This window comes from Netta rufina, assembly GCF_964035555.1.
Source record: "Netta rufina genome assembly, chromosome: 3".
NCBI classification, from domain to species: domain Eukaryota; kingdom Metazoa; phylum Chordata; class Aves; order Anseriformes; family Anatidae; genus Netta; species Netta rufina.
Genome location: NC_140125.1, coordinates 58,207,459 through 58,228,488, shown reverse-complemented (window position 1 = coordinate 58,228,488; position 21,030 = coordinate 58,207,459). Strand labels below are relative to the sequence as shown.

At 40.7% G+C, this 21,030-nt stretch overlaps 1 protein-coding gene across 2 annotated transcripts in view; it reads right to left on the bottom strand.

Annotated features, from left to right (window-relative positions):
• HIVEP2 (HIVEP zinc finger 2) overlaps positions 1-21,030 on the bottom strand; it is a 135,245-nt gene that overhangs the window by 11,203 nt on the left and 103,012 nt on the right. For both annotated transcript variants that reach the window (XM_084284383.1, XM_084284384.1), the window contains 6 exons: positions 17,628-17,672; positions 10,688-16,313; positions 9,764-9,918; positions 4,524-4,699; positions 1,806-1,907; positions 312-1,222 (listed from right to left, as the gene is read on the bottom strand). In XM_084284383.1, coding sequence (XP_084140509.1) covers positions 312-1,222; positions 1,806-1,907; positions 4,524-4,699; positions 9,764-9,918; positions 10,688-16,102 — 6,759 coding nt within the window. In that variant the 5' untranslated portion in view covers positions 16,103-16,313; positions 17,628-17,672. The remainder of the gene's footprint in view (positions 1-311; positions 1,223-1,805; positions 1,908-4,523; positions 4,700-9,763; positions 9,919-10,687; positions 16,314-17,627; positions 17,673-21,030) is intronic.

Below are 21,030 nucleotides of genomic sequence, written 5' to 3'. Positions count from 1 at the left end.
TTAAAATAAAGACAGGGGCAGTTAATGCAAGCCAGCCTAATTTCATTGAAGCTAATGGAACTACTCTGATGTGCACCAAGTGAAGATTTGACCCTTAGGCTGACTGTATTGCATCTAAATGAATCAGCGTCCTGACTTGGTCCCTGCCTATTCCAAATTTCTTGCATTCATTCCTGGATTTCCCACTCAAGTTCAAAGCTTATGCTTTCTTTTTTTTTTACAAAGCTGCCAAGTTTTTCAAAATACTATATGCAGATTAGGCAAGAGCACTGGTTTTGACAACAGGAGTAAAAATACTCTTTCATACTTACTGAATGCCCCACTGGAATAGATTCAGACTGTAAGTATTGACCCATGGACAACGCTGGATTATGGTATAAGCCCCTCCTGGGAGATGCCGCTCTAACCGAGGCCATGTATCTCCTCTCTCGCCTAGGAGACAAATCTCTTCTAACAGACGCATCTTTCCCTGGTGACATTGGTCTCCGTGGTGATAGGTGACGTCTCGGTGAAACGTCCCGTCTTGGTGATAACTCTCTCCTCAGCACAGCCTCCTTCCGCGGGGAAAGGTGCCTCATGGGTGAAATATCTCTCCGGGGTGACAGATGCCTTCTGGGTGATAAATCCCCTTTTGGCATTAAATACCTCTTTGGTGAGTTATCTCTATACGGTGAAGAATCATAGCCAGGGGATGACTGCCGACTGGAAGGTGAGAGGTCCCTCGGAGATGAACCGGGGTCTAACGAAAGCACATAATCCTCATCCATGCAGCTAGGTATGTCTAACTTGTCTTTGTCGGGCTCTGAATCAGTGCTTTTACTCTGGAAAAACCTCTGGTATTCTGTCATTTGTGAGTCTTCACAGGAGTCGCTTGGTGTTATAAGCTGAGTAACCTGAATGCTAGGTAAGGTGACCAAATAACTGATGAGGGAGGAGTGTCCCACGGAAAGAGAGCCCTCAGGGGAAGCCCCCTGCGATGCCCCAGCCGAGTTCACCGACAGGGAGGAGAACCGAGGAGGCTGCGGGCTGGTGCTTCTTGATCTGGTTTTTGGTGTTGAGTCTCCCTGAGTATCATCAAAGTCATCGTCATCTTCATCATCTTCATCGTTGTCATCACCATCCTCACCATCTGACTCCTCTGCATCAGAAAACTGATGCTCTGCTGACAGGCCTGCCAAGTTGCTACTCTTCTCTGCCTCTTGCTGCATGTCCTCCATGTTTTCTGAAATAGCCACGACAAGTCAAAATGGTGAGCACATGCAACATTTCTCACTCCTGCCACATTCACTCCCCACCCAGAACACCTGGTGCCATCGCTGGATGCTTTTCATCTGGGATGGCTAAATAAAGCCATTCTTAATGGTATCAAAAATATTTTCATATATAATAATATATGAATTATAATGCCTTATAATAATACCTTAAAACTCTACACTCAAATTTATCATGTGAAAAGGAAAGCATACAAAGCAATTTCATCATTCACCTTGTAACTCCACTGAATGTTGCCATCTCTCACACCTAAATTGAAAATACTTGGTACTTTGTATGAGATGCATGACAAATAAGAGGTCATACTTTTATTTCTAGCTTCTCCTCGTGTATCATAATAAAAAACATAACTCAGACAAATGGATCAGATTTAGTTTTTATACTTCCTGTTTGTTAGAAAGACGTCTCTTAATTAAAAAAATGCCCAAAATACTCTTAATATATTTTCCCATGCCAGCCACTGTGCTAAAGTGCAATGAGTCATTTGCATACTCCAGAGGCCATTCCAACTAAATTAAATCATTCTGACATACCTGCTTCTTCAGTTTCAGCATCATCTACAGATGTCATTGATACTCCAAGCTCCAGGCATTTTTTCATGTGTGCTTTAGACTTCATATGTTTTGTCAGATTTCCTATGGATCAGAGATGAGTCTAATTAACTGACAACAGCAAAGATCATTTTCCAACTCAGGTTTTGGTGTATCTTAACTCCATTATTCTGCAGATAGGGTTTTTAGTTTAAAAACTAACAAAAAATCAAGCAAGCAAACAAACAAACAAAACAACACAGACGGGGCTGATTCATCCAGCCTATTGCCCTCAGAGCCTGTTCATTAAGAAACACAGAGAGTGGGTTTTTATATCTTCAAAAAAATAATAATGTTCAAATATACTTAAACTCAGGGCCTGAGAGGTATGTAGGCATCTCTCCAATTTTCCACATTGCATTCAGGTGCCCCAGCAAGCTCAGAAACTCACTTTTCTATGTTATCTACCCCTGAGCTTAGTGTTTCTGATATGTACAGATTGCCTGGACATTGACGTAACACCAATGCACACCAGTTGTTCAGGGTTCAGCCAGAGTTTCACAGTGGCACCTCAAGCTAAGGACTCTCCCATTTACATCACATGTGGGTTCCAAACAATCGTTGTGCTTGAAGCATTTTGGAGCAACAAAAAAGACATTTGTGGGTGATTTCTCAGTGCAAGTTTACTGTCTGGCTGCCATCTCTGAACTGAGAGGAGCTGTACTTAAAGTACTCACCTGGGATGTGGTAAACCCAGGTTCAGTTCCCTGCTATGGAGTACGGATCTGAACCAGACACAGCAGGGATTTGAAATCAGATCTCCCATTCCCCTGAGGGAGCAATCTAACACTAGACTATTGACTTTCTGGAGTGTCTGTCTTGGTCTGTTTTTTCACAGATAAGAGAACTGGGTTGAGACTGGCCCCAAGAGACATTTCATGGCAAAGAACCCTGAGCGCAAAGAGAACAAGCCAGAAAAACAAGAATATCACTCTAATCCATTATCCACTTAGGCCATATCTGCAACATCCAACAGGGAAAGTGACAACCCAGACATGACACTTCTTACTTTAAGGAAAGCACTGAATGTACCTATGCTACTTTTGGGACCCTGACCAGATGGTATGGGTGGCACATGCAACATGGTGGGAGAAACACAGCACCACTCTCTCGGATAGTGAAGAAGTGCTTAGAAGCACACAAGTTGCTTCACTGATGCTCGGTCCTGGCTAGTTTATGTAATTCTCTTCCCAGTAAGTTTCTTATGGTGTCTGTGCACTGCATGAAAAGTCGAACACAGCTTCTGATGCCTCTAGGTGGCTAAACGCTCAGGGTGTACACTGAAAACCTAAGTATCTTTGAAGATCCGTCCCCTGCTGTCCTCAGCAAAATAGCAACAATAGTTATGAGGCTGACAACTGCCCATGAGCAGTAACACAACAGTTGGACACTTCTTGCACTTTGAAGGCTTAGTCTCTTCCTACTCATCCCCCTCTTGTGCAATAGCACGCCACCTCCTCCCTGTTTCTTCTTCTCTGCCAGAAATGCCAGCCTCAGCAAGCAATTTCACATTTATTTCCATGCCATCTCTTCTGCCTGGAATGTCCTCTCTGAACAGAGCTGCAAAACCACAATCCTTCTTCAAGTCTCTCCTCAAGACCCATTTCTCCTGCAATGTCAAATGTAAACAGTGATCTGAGAACAGCTCCACAGATGGCCCATTGGGACTACCATGAGCAGCTCCTTCTCTTTGTCTCTACACCCCGATGAAAGTTCTCATCTTAAATTAGGTTGATGGATCTACTACCATCCATCAGCTATTCCCATCTTTGGCAGAGGAAGAAGTGCTGGAGTCATGGAAACTATTACAATCCTCAATCCTCAAAACAGCCATGAAGCTGTGCTGGGATCTCAAGAGAAATTTCTTTCAGCTTCCTCTCTCCCCCTTAAAGTAAATTCAGTGCAGTGGGACCAGAATCCATTTCCCTTGCCTGTCAAAGGGGAGCTAAGAAACTGAGAACGTAAGGCTCATTTGGGCTGCGCTACAAAGAAATGCTATCAAAGAAAATGATTTTTTTCTTTTAAGGAGACAGCTTCATGGCAAATCCAAATTCCAAAGAATATCATTATCTGTGGCCTCAGGGTGACAAATGGAAGCTTTTTTCTGTGCTGATAAATACATGTGAACACAGGCTATCAGATCTCTATTCATAATTAATGCCGCAGTGGATGGACTTGCCCATCTGGGAGACATACATTATTTATAAACTTGAAACTGACCCACTGTAAAGCCTGTGAAGGCATGTTTTCCTCAGCAGCTGATGCTCTGCTTCTACATTATGTCATAATAAGTGTACTCTCCCGGTAGCATTTGAGTGTTGTTGCAATTAAAATTTGTACCACATAACAATTTTGGCAGAAAGTATTATTTGTAAGGGCAGTTCTTATGCTACTAGATTTTTTCTGCAGACAGATGGACCAGTCAAGAGCCAATAGCTCTTAATGAAACTATCCAAGGAGTCTCTGAGACTCATGAAATTCCTGGGCAAATTCAACAGGAGAGAACAATCTCTCTCATGGAGTCCTGTACCCATAAATACAGCCATTTTATTTTGAAGAAACTTCTTTCCTTGACGGAAAAGGGTGCTTGGATTCCAGATGGCAAAATTGCTCAGGATTTGTTTGGGAAGTGGCAAAAGTTCAGCAAAAAAGGTCAAGTACCTTTAGTTTTGAAGGCAAAATTGCACAACTTGCATACATAAGGCCGGACATCAGTATGAGTGCGGATATGTTTTTTGAGCATGCTTGGCTTTTTGCAGCGAATTCCACATTCTTCACAAATGTACTTTCCTCGGCCACGACCTCTGACATAGACATAATCCTCGTTTGATTTATACCTGTTGGAAGAGAATGAGCATTTAAATCATGCAGCCTCTAGGTAACACACATGCACAAACATTGCCTCTGTGTATCTGATCTGATCTTGTATGTATCTCAACACAAAGCTGCCACAGAATTCCACACAAACTTTTCATGCTGGAGCTCACAATGTATTTTCCTTTCAGGGAATGCACTGGTCCCAATGTGTTTGTGTATCTTAGTTATTTTTAATACAAGACCAAAGGGCTATAGTATGGGCATAGTGAAAACACCTTGTAAGGAAACAGATTATTCCTATAGACAAAGCACAACCTCAAATATGGATCTGTGTGTTGGATTAATTTGTACTCTTGTTTCACACAGGCGTCTACCACCACTGAAGACAGAGCCCTTTTGTGGCATGATTCATTTGACCTATTTTAGTATATTTATCCCTTGGGATCAGATAAATCACATCCTGTTTCTCTCCACTAAGCATAAAGGGAATGCAGATGACTAGCAAGTATGTACGTATTTACACTACAGATGTCTGAACTTCACGAAGATGGAACCCTCCTTAAGGGACACCGTGTTGATCTCATGCAGGTACTTGCTGCTCTACAAACAAAATTGGCAACTTCCAACCTGCTTACTTAGCAGAACACTGTTAAAGGAATTTTTCTCAGCACAGGCGTAAGCATTCCATGCTATTTTTGCTGATTACATTATCTGTAGTTAGATAATAAATAAGATATGCAAATCTATGTAAAGCTGTACATTTCCTTTACTGTTATGCTAAAACGGTAAGACTGAAATCTAAAAGGGCTGAAGAGATCTGCTCCAGCTATTCTGAGGTTTGAAGTTGCTGGGCATTCCCTAGAGGGAGAACTTCATCCTCATTCACCCAAAGTAAAATCCAGAAATTGCAAGAACTGAGAAATAATAAATTTTCTACCCTTTTTCCTCTGTTGTCCTCTCTCTAAGCAGCACAAAGTACTCTCAGTCACACTGTGGATGCAGAGATCACAAACTATCACTGGTACTGACAGTCAGCACTTTACATAAATAAGGGTTTGTGTGGAAGGTTCTATTAATGTGATGATAACTCTACAAGAAGCAGTGGCAATTTTGGGGTTATAGAGCTGAAACATTTTTCAAATCTGCTTTTCTTAGAGTAACACTTCTTCCATATATTCAATAATGCCACCAACAATATAAATACTGAAACTAATATATTACAAATACATAAAACACTGTCCTGTTCTCACATCCATCTCATTATCTATGAAAAACATCAGCTTGTCTTTCAAATGTGGGTGCCTAAATTCAGTTTTTCTCATCTTCTTTCTAATAAAGTTGGCTGTCTCCCTTTTCTTTCATTGTCCCTGGCATCACAGGCAAAACTGATGTAGTTTAATGATGTTTAAGAGCCATCTCTCTGGTACTTTTGGCTGCACATTTCTGGGATTCTGCTTTTCTGTGGGCCCCAGTTCCCACGTTCTCTTTCATCTTCACATCTATTGCTTCATCAGCCACCTCTAGGCCTTCTTTCACAGACAGAAAAAATATTCATTATTGCTTGAAAGACTGCCATCTTCTCTTCATCCCTCCTTATAGTCTGATTTTGCTGGGATGGAGTCTACCAAACCATCCCTGCTTGATACTGCTAAGAAAAATGTTGTTATGACATCCTCTGCCTGACCTCATTCTACTATCTTCTGTCACCTCTCAGGTCCCCCTGGGCACAAAGTCAATTAGACAGGAGTCATCTCTTTGTCACTCATATGCACAGTTCTTGACCACAATTGACCTTGACTCTCTAAGTATGCCCCACCAGCACAACAACTGCAAGAGAAATGACACAGACAATTTTGACATTTAAATATGGTCTGGTCCAAACACTGAAGCATGAGAAGTCTGAGTCTATGGTGAATACCTTTCCTAGCACTCAGGAATATTAGAGCTTTCTACTAACTTCTGCTTCTCTCAAATCATTCAATGACTTTCCCTTTCCCACTACACAACTTTCATGAGACTATGGTCAGTGGTACTCTGAGCTTGATGTGAATGGGGCTCCAGAGCTAAAAAGCATTCATAAACTTCATAGTCATGCAATTTCTACCTGAAATGCTATTTTATTGGGGATTTTCAATTAGAATCTATTACTGATAGATATACAAGAGCAAACATAAAAAAAACTGTGCAATCTTAAGCTGGTAAAGTCATTAAACAAGATGTCAGATGAGCGGGAACATTCTCTATCCCTCCTTTCTTTCAACTTCACACTGTGAGTATCTAACTACTGTAGCAACTACCAAACTGCAACTTGTTGATTTTCACTGAGGAATATTGCTTCACATTGCTCTGAGGTTTGGTAGTCACAGCTAGTGGAAAGATGATTTTGTGATTTAAATAATTTCATTTGAATCAAGCCACCTGCCAGAGGTAATAATATGGTTGTTAGCTTCTTCCTTCAAAAACCCCTCTGCTGTGATGCTTACAAACAGCTCTTGACTTTGGTGCAGCAAGTGATGTGGTGATGTGCTATGCCATCTACTTTTCTGCTGAACTCTGTTCTTTCTGTTACCTCACCTTCTCACGGATCCCCAGTCCCCAGCCCTATTTATTTGTTTTTTAAAACCTACTTGTACCTGTCATACATGCGCTCCACTCCCCTGGCATAGAGCATCTGCATGACTACACTTCCCTGTGTAGTGAATAGACTTTTCCAGGAACTGAAAACTGTGATGGCTGCAGGTCTTTCTCAACTGTGAATTCTGAATTGCCTTCTCCACATTTACAGAACCAAAATAATCAAGAACTATAAGTAAATCCACTCCTTAAGACAAACAAAAACTAGAGGAAAATACCCTGCTGAAACAAGATATCGCCACGCATGCTTGTCTGTCTAGGGGGGGGGGACATGAAACAAACACAACAGACATCTGCTGCATAGTTCAGTGCACTGCTTGTGTGTGCTCAGGTGACGCAAAGATGAGCTTGATGAAAGCAGAAGAGAACAGAGTAGAACAGAACAGCTCTACAGACAAGAGCAAGCAAGCGTGAAAACCCACCCATGTTAAAAAGCTAGCTTTCAGAAGTCACAAACAAAAACCTGAAGAGGAGGACAAACTCATTAGTCAGGACAGAAAATAATGAAAGACATGGTTATAACATGTAAAGGATATTTGATCCACTAAAAAAAAAAACACAACAGCAACCAAACTAATATAAGGAAAAAATCTACCCTTCCAGAAACAATTCCTATAAAATGTACATTAAAATGAAGATCTATAAGGAAAGGGTGGACTGATTAACACTTTATCACCGCATTCACTGAAGCTTTGAAGGTTATATGATCCTATTAGGGAAGTATATTGCACAGATTATTTTTCCCCCTCCCCTCCTCCAACTCTAGAAATTAATGTGTGTATCAAGGTTTCTCTCTTTTTGTTCCACTCTAATGAAGTAAACATAGCCAAGTATTACTAGGAGGTATGTCTGGCTGACGTGAATTATATGCCTTTACACAAATAGTTACATAAACCTTATTGGTGTACAAGGAAACTTAAGATGGTGTGAGTAATGTTCAGTTTCTTAAAAAAAATGCTAGATGGTAGAGTGATCTGTTACAGCCCATGCTAATCTGAATCTTTCTAAAAGTTGCTTTTCTTAACAAACTTTTACTCTTTTGACCTCTCATCATGCGCCTTAGTGCAGACTATCTTCAACTGACTGATCCAAATTCAGAAATGATACGTAGTGAGAAGCAGGCAAATTTTATTCTTCAAAGTGGGTGTGAATCTAAGCAACAGCTCTTTAAATTTCTTATAAACTTAGACTCACCCCTGAATTTGGGTCACTCTCATGTAGCCGCCTTACTGACTGGGGTATTAAGTTCTGTAAAGCTACAGAGAACAGCCACGATCAGGGTGTCTGGGTCAGCATACCTATAACAATCTCCAAAATAACATTTTCAGTCTTTCAAGCAAGATGTAGGCTATACCCTTCCATTGTTGCAGACTAGAAAGAAATGTCAATGTTCATTTCATGGAGACTATCCAAGGGTCCAAGAGGATTCAAAACACACGATGGGAATGAAGGACACCTGAGATTTTAGAGTATCAAATGATGGAGGAATGAAAGGCATGTACAAATTCATCACATCTCCATCCTAACCTATTTAATTATCCCAATAACACATCGCTATGAGACCATTTGGGTGTGGTAAGACTAAAATAAACAGCTTGTTCAGCCACCTGACTATTCACTACTAACCTTTGTCAAATTAATTGCATCTTGGCAGAATTCTTTAAAACAAAAAAACCAATATCTTACATTTTAGAGTATACTCCAAGAGAGGCAAACAACTATCCATTTTTTTTAATTTTTTTTTTTTATAACAAGCTTCATAAGCCTCAAAACATTGCTAATGGGCTTTCAGGTCTCCTTTTTCACTCTCTTTGTTAGTTGTTTCTATTATTACATGAGTAGTAGATGGCCATAGTAAAATTAAGCATTGTTTTATCAACCTTACATGACAGATCTATGGATTAGGTTTAGGTATCATAGATATCATTGCTATCTTGCTTTTACATCTCACATTTTATCTCCAGAATTCAAAATCCAGTAATGTAGTATTATAAGAATAAGAGTAAGCATACCTAGCTAACCCATGCAAGTAAGTGGAGGCACACAGAGTCTAAAAATGAAGGATGTCCTCACAGAAGCCATTAGATTAAAAAAAAAAAAAAAAAAAAAGTAAAAAAAAAAAAAGTATAGAAAATGACAAACTGTTAAGTGTCTATCCATTTATTTTTGACCTAAAGAATGAAAGTGACAATTTGGAGTGAGTGCTCTCACACAGATATTAAAAAATATAATTGTCCTAATAGCAAAGGTTGTGCCAAGAGTAACTAACTATACAGGTATCCTGTAGTTTGTTTTAAGACTGACATATACACAAAACAGAAAGAAGCTTGGGAGCTAAAATACACAGCAGAAATACAGGAGACTGTTTACATCCCAGTTCATTCATGTTCATTTTCAAATCTTTTTAAAACAACAGGCTGAGCTTGACATTTCCAGTTGCATTTTCTTACCCTCCTTCAAAGATTTTAATTCGTATCGGCTCAGTTTGTTTGGATGTAATGTCTTTATCTCCATGAATGTCTCCTTTTACTCTTTCTTTTATAATATTCCCCACTACTTTCTTTTCAAGCTTGCTGCCAAACAAGAAGAATGGCTCGTGTTTCATCTGTAGAACAAAGTCAAGGAACGGTGTTACTGCTGGAACACACAATAAATGCACACTTCATTTCAAGTACTTTTAACATTCCAGGTCAAAGCCAAACTCTCATTTTGGTGCAACTCTATACAACGAATTAATTTGTCCCATTCAATTTGATGGCGAATAAGAGAGGGGGCAGCATGGACAAATTTTTATGAGAGTCTTGACAGAAAAGACAGCACCATATCTTTCCCCAGGAAAAAAAAAATAATCATGGAAAATCGAGATGGAAAAGCCTTAGAAGGTAATTTATTGCTATTACAGAATTTTCCCTGGCACCATTATCTAATGCTTAGTTCATGAGGAAGAGTCAATATGTAAAAGACATTAAAATGACCTGAAAATCCTTATTCAATTTTAACTTAATCTTTACTTATGAACTTGCACGGATGTTTGTGTCTACTGTTTGAATCAGGACATGGCAAAAAGGTAGGAAAAATAAAAGGAGATAATGTATTGGGTTCTGGCACATGTGAAGAGAGGGCTTTAAAAGCCTCACTTTTCACAACTGATTCTCAAAATGGAGACAGAGGCAACAGAAGTATCAGAGTTTGCAGAGGAGTAAATTGAGGCTCATAAGTTGTCATGGGAAGATGTCAAAGCCTGATTTCTCAATGGGGATATATTTATATATATATTATTTTTTTGGGCGGGGGGAACCTTACATTTCATAGTTTACAAGTATTTTCTCAAATAAAGATATATTAATTTAATTTTATTAAAACCTCTTATTTACCTGAGCAAATTGCTTCCATGCACTTGATGATGTCAGTTTACCAGCTCCAGGTCTATGCATAGCAGCCAGAGTGTAGATTTCTGTGGTGTTTTTTTGCTTAGACCTTAGAAGTGCTAAAGTGGTCTTTGTACTTAGCCCAGATGGGTTTGGGTTACATGAACTTATACACCATGAAGCGTAAACAGAAGACTTGAGGGTTGGTTGCTGAATGTAATTGGGTTTTGTATAGTTTAAGAAACACCAGCTCACAGTTGTAGTAGTGCGAAGACTTGGGAACTGAAGGATCTGCTGAAAATCTGCTACATCTGTCAGGAGAATGGTAGAACCTGTGACTTTCCCACTGTTATTGGATGCCATCTGGACTAGCATCCCAAGAGGCATTTTCTGATGTTTCAGTTGGTCTTCCGGCTGAATTTCTCCTGGTGGCAATGAAGACCTCTGTGGGCTCATGCTCATATCTGAGGCTGTTTCATCCACATCCAGTTCTTCTGGCGAGTCTCTTCCTTCAGAAGGGCCACTGGACTTTTGCCCTGGTGATGTGGAATCAAAACTTGAAAGTTTCTCCCTGCTTAGTGGGAAAGCATCAGCTGTCGGAATGCTGACAGGTGGGTAATCTTGAGATGATGAAGATGACAGTGGTGAAGAGGATGACATGGATGGCAGACTTTCTTTTGGCTCAGTAGTACAGCTCTGCCTTACCAGTTGAGGCTTCTGCATTCTTGGAAAATCTTTCTTTATATCGGAGTTAGTTAACTCAACAGCACTTAGCTCCTCAACTATCTGCCCATACATTTTTTCTTCTTTGACTCGTTTCTGTTGCTTGGTCTCCATGAAGAGCTCCAAGCTACTGGCAGGTGAAAGCATCCGTTTGCCTCCTCCCAAGGTAGAAGCCATGTCAGAACTAGAAGTCAAACAGAGGGGAATCGAGGGCTCCAGTCCAAGTGATAGTGTCTGCGGCACTTTCCACAAAGGATATTTTTCCAGCCCTCCATGCTGGCCTAGCATCTGAGCTATGTTAAATCCAATTCCGTGCATTGTTGCATTGGTTGCCAATGTTCTTTGAGAAACAGTCTCATCAACTTTACAAATTACAATTGCGGGACTGTTGCTTTGTCCAAGGATCTGGGAAATGCTTGTGTACATGACACTACCATATGATGGCACATGGGTTTGAATCCTGACGGGAACAACTGTTCCTGGCAAAGACTGTACAGATCCATCAGATGGGGAGTCAAACTCTGGCTGAAGATGCTGTTCAGAGGAGGTATCGGTCGGTTTAATGCTATGATCTGACTGGTACTTCGCAAGAGTACTTTTTGAATACTGCCCAGATGTTCCTGAGTAATGCTGGTATGCTTGCTCTTTAGCATGTACATAATCAGCTGGTTTCTTTCCAATAAACTCTGAATTATGTTCCAGGTGATAACTTGGAGGAACGTCTGTTTGGAAAGGTGGCTTGACATAAGATTTCTGCAGCTGTTGTACAAAATGATGCTGGAAGTGTAGAGGTTCTGAGCATGACTGCCACAGGACTGGCTGCTGAGATGGTGGCAAGTGAACCATGCAGACAGTTGGATATGGGAACTGAAATAAGGCGTTATGAATAGGGGGAAATGGGACCTTATCCTGATGTGCAAATAGCTGCTGCTGCTCTGATGGATGTTTGCTGGAAATATAAGGTGCTTGTTGGATCAAGGGAGTCCTTAACATTTCTGGGCTATCTGCAAGAAGAGCCTGTTGCTGGGCAAGGTGGGATGAGCTATTACTAAGCTGAGCACAAGAGCCAACAGCCTGTTTTCCAGAGTCATCCACCTGAATGGGCTGAAGTACAGAGGAAGGGGAGTGATGCCAGGCAAGCTGGGAGGAGCGGAGACCAGCCTGTGCGTGTTCCATCTGTTCCTGCTTTATACTTTGTTCTGTGCTCTGATCAGTCTGGGAAATCTCTGGAAAACCACTAAAGGAAGCCTGGCGAACCAAGAAGCATTTCTTCCTTTCTCGTGATGGAGATAGTGCAGTAGTAGGTGTCCCAGCTGAAGAGGCATGAGACAGGTTCCCATAATCAAAGGATTTACTTCGGATCTCTGGGATTTCAGCAGCATGAGGACAGGGCATCTGTTCAGACGAGCAGCGTCTCATTTCCCTCTGATGGTGATGCCCAGGGACGGAAAGTGAGTAAGCACCAGCTGGAACTGTTAAAAACTCGGACTGTTTTCCAAACTCATCTTGTTTGGGAGGTGTGATGAACTTCATTGTTTCTTCTCTTTCAAAGGACATTGAAAAACTTGAACTGTGGGATAAATTGCTTTCTTGGCTAGGGCTGCGAGAGAGGCTTGTACCTGTGGACTCAAAGCTAGACTCTCCAGAGGAGTGCTCCATGTCAGCCAGCCGTAAGCGCTTCTTTTTGGGTGGTAGCTTTTCAGCTGGAAGTTGAGAAAGGGTTTCACTTCTCTGGGGCCACTGGAATTCTTCGGTGGGTCTCTCCTGCTCTTTGTTCTGCACTTCTTTTTCTTTTTCAGGCTTATCTGGCTCCTCTGTGACACGAATTTCAGGTACCTGTATGTTGTGCTGGCGAACCAATCTGGGCTGCATATGATACGGCTGAGGTTGCTGGGATGGAGGTGGCTTACTGGTGTCAGTATTTTCTGTTTGTGGAGCTCGGTCTGGGCTCATGGGGGACTCAGAAATCTCACTCTCACATGTTTCAGATGGTGAATAGATCTTATCCTGCTGGCATACAACATGTTCTGTAGATTCAGACCTTTCAAATGAGTTTGGCCTGCTCAGCGAATTTGTGTGCTGAATGACAGAGATGACATTTCCAGGGGGCTTTCTAGTTAGTGATTCTGCAGTCCTTTCTTGCTCTGCAATTAAGGATGAGTCTTCCAGAGAAGCTGCAGGACTTCCAGACTGCAAGTAAGGCCTGCACATTTCAAAACGCTCTGCATGGCAATGGGCAGAATTGTCTAGACCTTGAAGGGAAAATCCACTCCTTGGCACATCCTGAATTTGGGATTTGGGATCAAAGTCCAAAGGCTGAATTCCTCCAGTGGTGCCAGTTGTACTGCTGCAAAGCATGGGACTGTCCTCCTCATCTCCAACACTCTCCTCTTTCCTGCGCTTTCTGTTTTCAAAAGTTGTTCCAAGCATGGATGGCACTGCCTGAGACTGTCCGAGTGGATCAATGAAGTACTCTCCCCCCTTGTTTGCTCCACCTAAGGATGGCGAGTCCCTGTAGTTTTGCTTCTGAGCTTCATATTCTTCCCATTTTCTGTAGTGCTTTCCACTGGCATCATAGTCATAAAAGGTCTTGTCTCCTGCTTTCTTCTCTTTTGAGGATGGTCCTTTGTCACCTGCTGGTTGTCTGCTGGAAGCAATAATTATATTTTTCCCTGGTCTTCCATGATAGTCTGAATCTGAGTGCCCTTCCTGCACAGAGGGCAGTTCAAAGGCAGCCTGTCTTCTCAACATCCTTTGGTGGGATATTCCCACTGTGCCAGGGTAAAATACATCATCTGAGCCAGTCATCTTCTCATCAAATGAATGGCTTCCTCTCAGAGACGGGGGAATACTTAGGCTGTTTGCAGAAGAGGTTGGCATGGAGTTACTTCTAATAAGAGGAGAAGAATCTACTGGGGGCTCTAGAAGGACAGGCACCTCACCCTGCTGACCGGCTTGATACAAGTTGGATTCACTTTTGATGGATGATGCGGCCTGGGATTGTCTAGATTCTGTATTGCTGCCTGGATAAACTTGTGTAGATTTAATAGTGCTCAAATTACTGGAGTCAATGAGTTCTTCTTTACCTGGAGTAAGCTGAGAAATATGTTCCTCAAGCATCTTGATATCCATTCTGTTATTTAAGAGAGGTAATGGCTCTGCTTTACCCTTTCTACCCATTAAACTGTGTTCCTGATTTGTTGTGGCTACTGTTAGTGCTGTCCTTTGATTAATCCTATAAAACTTCCCAAAGATGATCTCTTCGTAAGACTTTGCATTAGTATTTGGTGGGCTTATTTGCTGCTCAGCACTTTCTGAGCGGGAAAAGTAGCCAGAGTCAGTGCTTCCTTTACTGTGTGGGCTCAGGAGGTTTAATGACTGCTCAGAATCTTGCCCTTTTTTCTCTGAGAGTCTTAGTGCAAGTCGCTGTTTAACTGTGTGAGAGTCATCAGACTTAGTACTTAAGGATGGGTTTTGCAACATATCAGAGCCAATATAGGGTGAACTCTCACTGGGTAACTGAATTCCACTTTTAGGGATAATCAAAATGGGCACTTTCATTGGCCCCACCAAGGACTCTTCCATGGAGGAGTGAAAATTGCCTCTGCTAGCAATGTCCAGGGGGAGCTGCGGAACAGGGCTCATTTTGTCAGACCCTTCCACAAGCAGTGAGCTCTCCTCATCAGTGTCTGTGCTCTGCTCACCATCTGAATGTATTTCAGCTTCCACATCAATGTAACTGGCATCTAGGTCCAATTTGGAGACTGCTGATTCTGTGAAAGGTACCAGTCCTGCTTTAATTGCATGGGCATGTGACTTCCTGTGCTTGTAGAGGTTGCTCTTCGTCTTGAAGGAGAAACCACAAGGAACACAAGGGTATGGTCGCTCCCCAGTATGAGACCTAATATGCTTTTTAAGTACACTAGGTTTGGCACAAGCCCGATTACAGTAAGGACAAATGTATTTGCCAGGCTTTTTGGGTTTGTGCTCCTTTTTGTGAGCATCTTCTGATTGTTCTAAAGATTTCTGTGAATATTGGCTGTACGCAGGGTTCAAACTTGAAATCTTCTTCCTGGAGAAACCTCCACTATGGCTATGCATATGAAAAGGAAACAAGTCCTCTGAGGCAACTGATTGCAAGTGGCTAGGAAACTGCCAAGGAGGGCCTTCCAAGCTCTGATGTGGCTTTATGTTGTGCAAGAAGCCTTGTGGCAATGAATGCTGTGGGAAAGAAAGTGAATGTTGACATGAGTAAGGAGTTGGACGATGCTGTGGATATTGCTTCTCCGTGACTTGCTGTGCAGCCTCATTCGATGATACCAGTTTCCCAGAACTAAAAAGTTGTGCTGATGCTGTGTTTCCAATTTGCTCGTGATCTATTTGTGGTTGCCTCTGTACTTCTTGATTGCCAAAAGTGCTCATCTTAATAACAGCTGAATGTTCTTGCCTCCATCTACTTGGTACTTTAGCAGTTTCTCCAGACCTTGAGGTAGCTTTTTGCCCTATAGCTGTGTCCCCAGAGTCCATTTTGTTACACAAGGTCTTAAGTGCTAGTTCACTTGAAAGCTGTGCAGACTCATGGAGTGTGTCCAAAGCTGTGCTTTTTAAAGTTTTGTTGCTCCCATTTTTCCAGGGCTGTTGCAAGTTCACAGACTTTTCTTTCTCTTTGGAACTTTCCACGCAGTAGTCTATAGGCATTAGATTTGTGTCTGTACACTAATGTGATTATTATACAGTCCTGTTCATTGCATGAACTTTCCTAAACAGTTTATTATACATTTGCAAAGACTTGTTATAGCATTTGGACATTTTCCATTGTTATTAAACACTGAGATGCAGAATGACGCAGAGATATTTGTGATCTACTAGAGCAAGGTTCTCTTCATCTCCTCCATGGTGACACAGGTATCTGTAAGGAAAAAGCAAAACAAAACAAAACAAAACAAAACAAACAAAAAAAAAACAACAGTTAATATAGCTGGGCAAAACAACATCATTACAGTTGGTTGTATTTTTATTTTTTTATTGAGCCTTTCATTAAAAATACCAAGAGACTTAAGTAAAGGTAACTGCATTTCACAAAATCCCATTTTGTGAGGAGACACAGTAAAGAATTGTTCCAGAGATTTCACACAAGTGTACTCACTACTCAATAAAAGCCCTAAGAATAGAAAACAGTGATCTACACTTTCCAACCTGAACAGTAATTTTTGAAGGCTTTCTCAGGACAGTTTAAAGAGGTTTGATTCTCAGAAAGTCTGACATCTACTTTCAAAGACCTTTCAGCAATCACTGCTGAAAATACTAATAAAACTCCTAATAATAATAATAATAATAAAAGTCCTAACCCCATCGGCAGGAACTACCTTATCCAGTATTACTCACCTGCAGTTCAGACATGCACTTTAGTCACCTGGCTTTCCTCTTAATTCAGAGGATGGTGATCAGTACTTCCAGAGGAGAAATCTTTCCATATCATAGTGTGTGCTTCAGACGTATGTGATGTCTATGCATATGGCCCTCAACTTTGGAGATGCCTGTTTCTCACTGTTGGCTAGGCAGAAATCCTAGATGACTACTTGGATAATATTCCAAGTTTTAAGATGGCTATAGTGAGGTACTTCTTACCTTATATCATCTTTTTCTTTTTTTTACAAGGAAGTCTTGATCACCTTTTTACACTACTTTTATACAGTCAAAAAAGACATCAGCTAAGCCTTCTGAACACAACAGTATTAGTACCTTTCCACATCTCCATCTTCCAAACCAAAAGGTAAAACACATATTAGAGGAATGAGCTCTGACTGTTTTATGTGCCTTAAGCAGTTTAGATTTCAATGTTCAAACATTTCTATCCAGCTAATACATGCAGTTTTTATGCTTAAATGCAACAGGATCCCAAAGTTCTTTTACAAAGAAGAAAACTTGGAGGTATGATGTTCACAGGTAAGTACAGCATTTGAATTAGAAGAACAATGCAGGCTTCCTGCTTCTGTATTATCCAAATAGAGGACATTTTCTGGATGAAAAAGTGCAAATTATAAAGTCGCTATTTTACAGTAGCAAGAAACAAAGGTTATAAAAAGAAGCAGTATTAAAGATACTTGAATATTTTTAATTCCTACAGTGCAAAAACTGAATTGGGCTTGAAGAAACATTAGAGAAGTACAAGAAAACAACAAGGGAATGAGAATATATGCCTTTTTAGGTATGAAACAATTACCTGCATCTTCTGAACATCTAATAGGCATGACTGTCTTCAGATTTTCTGTAGAAAAAAAAATACAGTCGTAAGAAGTTATTGATATAAAGTATAGATGCTGAAGAAAATTTTCTATTATTTACAGTAGAGGCCTGAAAATTTCATTTATCCACCCATTGGGAAAATGTCACATCGCATCTCAGAGATCTGAGCAAGCACATTTTGAAGAATATGAGTGTGAAGCTTTTTAAAGGTCTTTTAAGGATAACTGCAAATCTAAACTGATGTAGTCTCACGTTCCTGAATCGGTAAAAAGAGAGCTGCCCAATGTTGCTCTTCATTCCTACACCTTTGCTAAACCTGGATTATTCCTGAATCCCATTGGCAAATCCCCTTTCGATACCTCACTCCAGCTAATACTTTTAGGTCTTCTAGGCTTCTCATTAAATGTTTCAGGGACCAGAATGAAATCCTGGCCAGGATGTCACCATTAAGGTACACAAAAAAAAGTAGTGAAAACAAGTAAGCTTCCAGACCAGTTAACACCACTGGGATAGTGCTCAAGAATATGTGGCTTCCTCCTCAAAAGAGAAACCTACAGACCAAATACATATCTAAAAGACTTATGTACCTGCCATAATTTGCTACTGCTAGCTACTCTTTGCATTACAGAAAAGACCAGCACAGGGAATGCATCTGAAAAAGGAAAACTGAGCAGCATCTCTCTAGCTGGAAGATCAGTTCTCCCTTACAGTAAAACGAGGATTCTCCCTTGCGGTTTTCGACAAATCCAATCTTGAAAATGTATTTTGTTTTGTTTTGTTAAAAATGAGGTTTGTTCAATATTCAACATTTCTTTAGAAGACAAAAATCCAGGAGGACAAAAGCCAGAGCATTTCCATTTATTTTTATATAAAATCCTTAGAAATATTGTAAGTATTAGCTGGGATATGGGATAATATAATAACCTCCAATTAGAAACCGTCAGAAAAACTGCCAGTACTATTATGTTTTCTCCACTGAATAAAACCAACAGATGATGAAATAGTAAAGTGTATAAAAGAAAAAATGTATCTAAAAGTAAAAAAATTAGCTCTCTGTAATCACTTACAGTAAGTGCTAAAAATACTTATTTAATAACACTTTCAAAGAAAGAATGGACATTAGTAAAGGCTGATGATTTGATGTTAATAGAATTACTACTGTGCCACCAGTTATCAATTATTTATTTTATAACACAAATAAAGCTAAAAATGTAACTATAGAGGATTCCCATATAGTACAAAATAATAGCAATTTATTAGATGGAAACCACAATATTTTAGGTCATAAAGTCATTCAGCTTTGATGTGTTAATGGATTTTTAAATAGTTTTCTTGTCTGATCCTCCATCAGCAAAAAGACAAAATTTAATTCAAGAAAAACTTTAAATTTTCCTAATTTGCTTCTTCATATTAAAAGTGTCACTACAAATGTAAAAAATAAGCCTTATGCACTATATACAATATATGAGAATTGGTTACAATGGAGCAGATCTGCAGTTCCTTATTAGCAAATGGCAGGCAAAGGGCTAAACATTTTTGGCAACCGAGCTAAACCAAGTCTCATGTCAGCAGTGATGCTAACATACAAGCACAGAAGTAAAGGGAAATATAGCAACTGAGGAGCAGGAACAGGGACTAGAGGCAATGTTCCTAAGTGAAAGAGCATGAAGTTATAAGCCATCTTCAAAGAAAAATACTTTTTTCCGTATTAGGCAATTTTGCAAATGGTGAAGTAGAAATTTCTAGAGGGTGGAAGCATCCTTTCTGTTCCATATTCCCTCTGCCAAGAACATCTTCAGAGAAGAAATCTGCCAGTCACAGAAATGTGACAGCAGTGGTTTTATTTGAGCAAAAGATGATGCTAATATACTTCCATCAATTTCCAGTTCTGGACTGAGATATCTGCTACAGAGTTCAAGTCATTCTGTGGTCCTGCTATTTTCAGAGTGCTCTATATAATTTTTCAACCTACACTATGAAACAGGTATAGACTAATTACAGGGATTATTGACGGCTTAAGTTTGGTCAACGTCACTCTCCTGGGGAAAATAAATCCCTTTCCAGAATCAACATAGCCATTTCTGGTTTGGTTTGAACTCCCATCCATCCTGTGTCAAAGATTGTTTTAATATCCTTTCTTTCTTTTTATTTTTTTTTTCCCTAATGCTAAGTTTTACTGGCCTAAATGGAGAAATCCAACAGGAGACTTCCAAATTTCAACAGATTAATGTTACTCCTTTAGAAAACACTGTAAATATACTTGTCAGCATTGCTCTTTGTCAGAAATACCCTCTTCAATAGACAGAAACTCCCGATATTTCAAATGCTTCATATTTCAAAGCAGGGAACTACGGATGATAAAAATGTGCATTCCCTTTAAAACCTCTGGCACCGTTCGGCTTCTGTGGAGTGGCTTGGAGGAGCCCACCTAGGCGGATCAGACAGTGCACCGAGCTGGGCTGGGCTGAGCACCTCGCTCGCCATCAGCTGCGGAGGCCTCGCTGGATGCGGGCCAGGCCAGGTTCCCGTAGGAGCGCGGCCTGGCAGCCGGATCCCCCCAGCCCCGCCACGCCAACTGCACTATCTGCCTGCTTCAAGCCCGGGCATTTCACTTCTCTGCGGGCTTTGAACATGAGAAGATTACTGGGAGACTGGGAACTGTATTTATGTCAGATGCACCTACTAAATCAAGACTTTTAAAACTTTCTAGAAAAGGAGCATTATTCTGTCACTCCCGTTCCTGCGGTGCCTCTGTGAGTTGCGTGCAAGAGACATAGATCTGGCTGGCTACAGAGCTCCAAGATTCTTCCTTCCTTTCTTTTCTTTCCTTTTCTTTTAAAATTTTTGTATTTTATTTTATTTTTGAGACCATTAAAATGGTTACACTCAACAGCTTTAAAATAAAATTTGGCAAAATACAACTTTTACTACTTCTCAATTTGTAGCTCATATTACAGCTCTTGCAAGTGAACAAATTGGAAGCTTATGTCTTCCCGGCTAAATCCTGAGTGCACCATACAGAATAAATATTGACTCTAGAGTAAGGACTAAGGGTCAGATCCAGCCGTGCTTTAAATCTTTTCTGTCCAGCACTGCCAGCACAAAACTGGCCTAAAACCACCGTAACTGGCCCCTAAGGGATTCTTATTCTATAGGGCAATCGTTAGTACAGACAAGCTGCAGTGGCTCCTATAAAATCCCAATGCTCACTCACAGACCTCTGCCAAGACCCTTATTAGCCAAGTCTAGTTTATGTCTGGGACAAGCCCAGCAGCCAGCCAGCCTTACAGGGAAGGGAGGCCACCTCTGAGCACTTCCCCACCTGCAGCTGAGAATAAAACTCAGCTTCTTGGCCTTTCAAGAAGAGGGGAGCATACCTT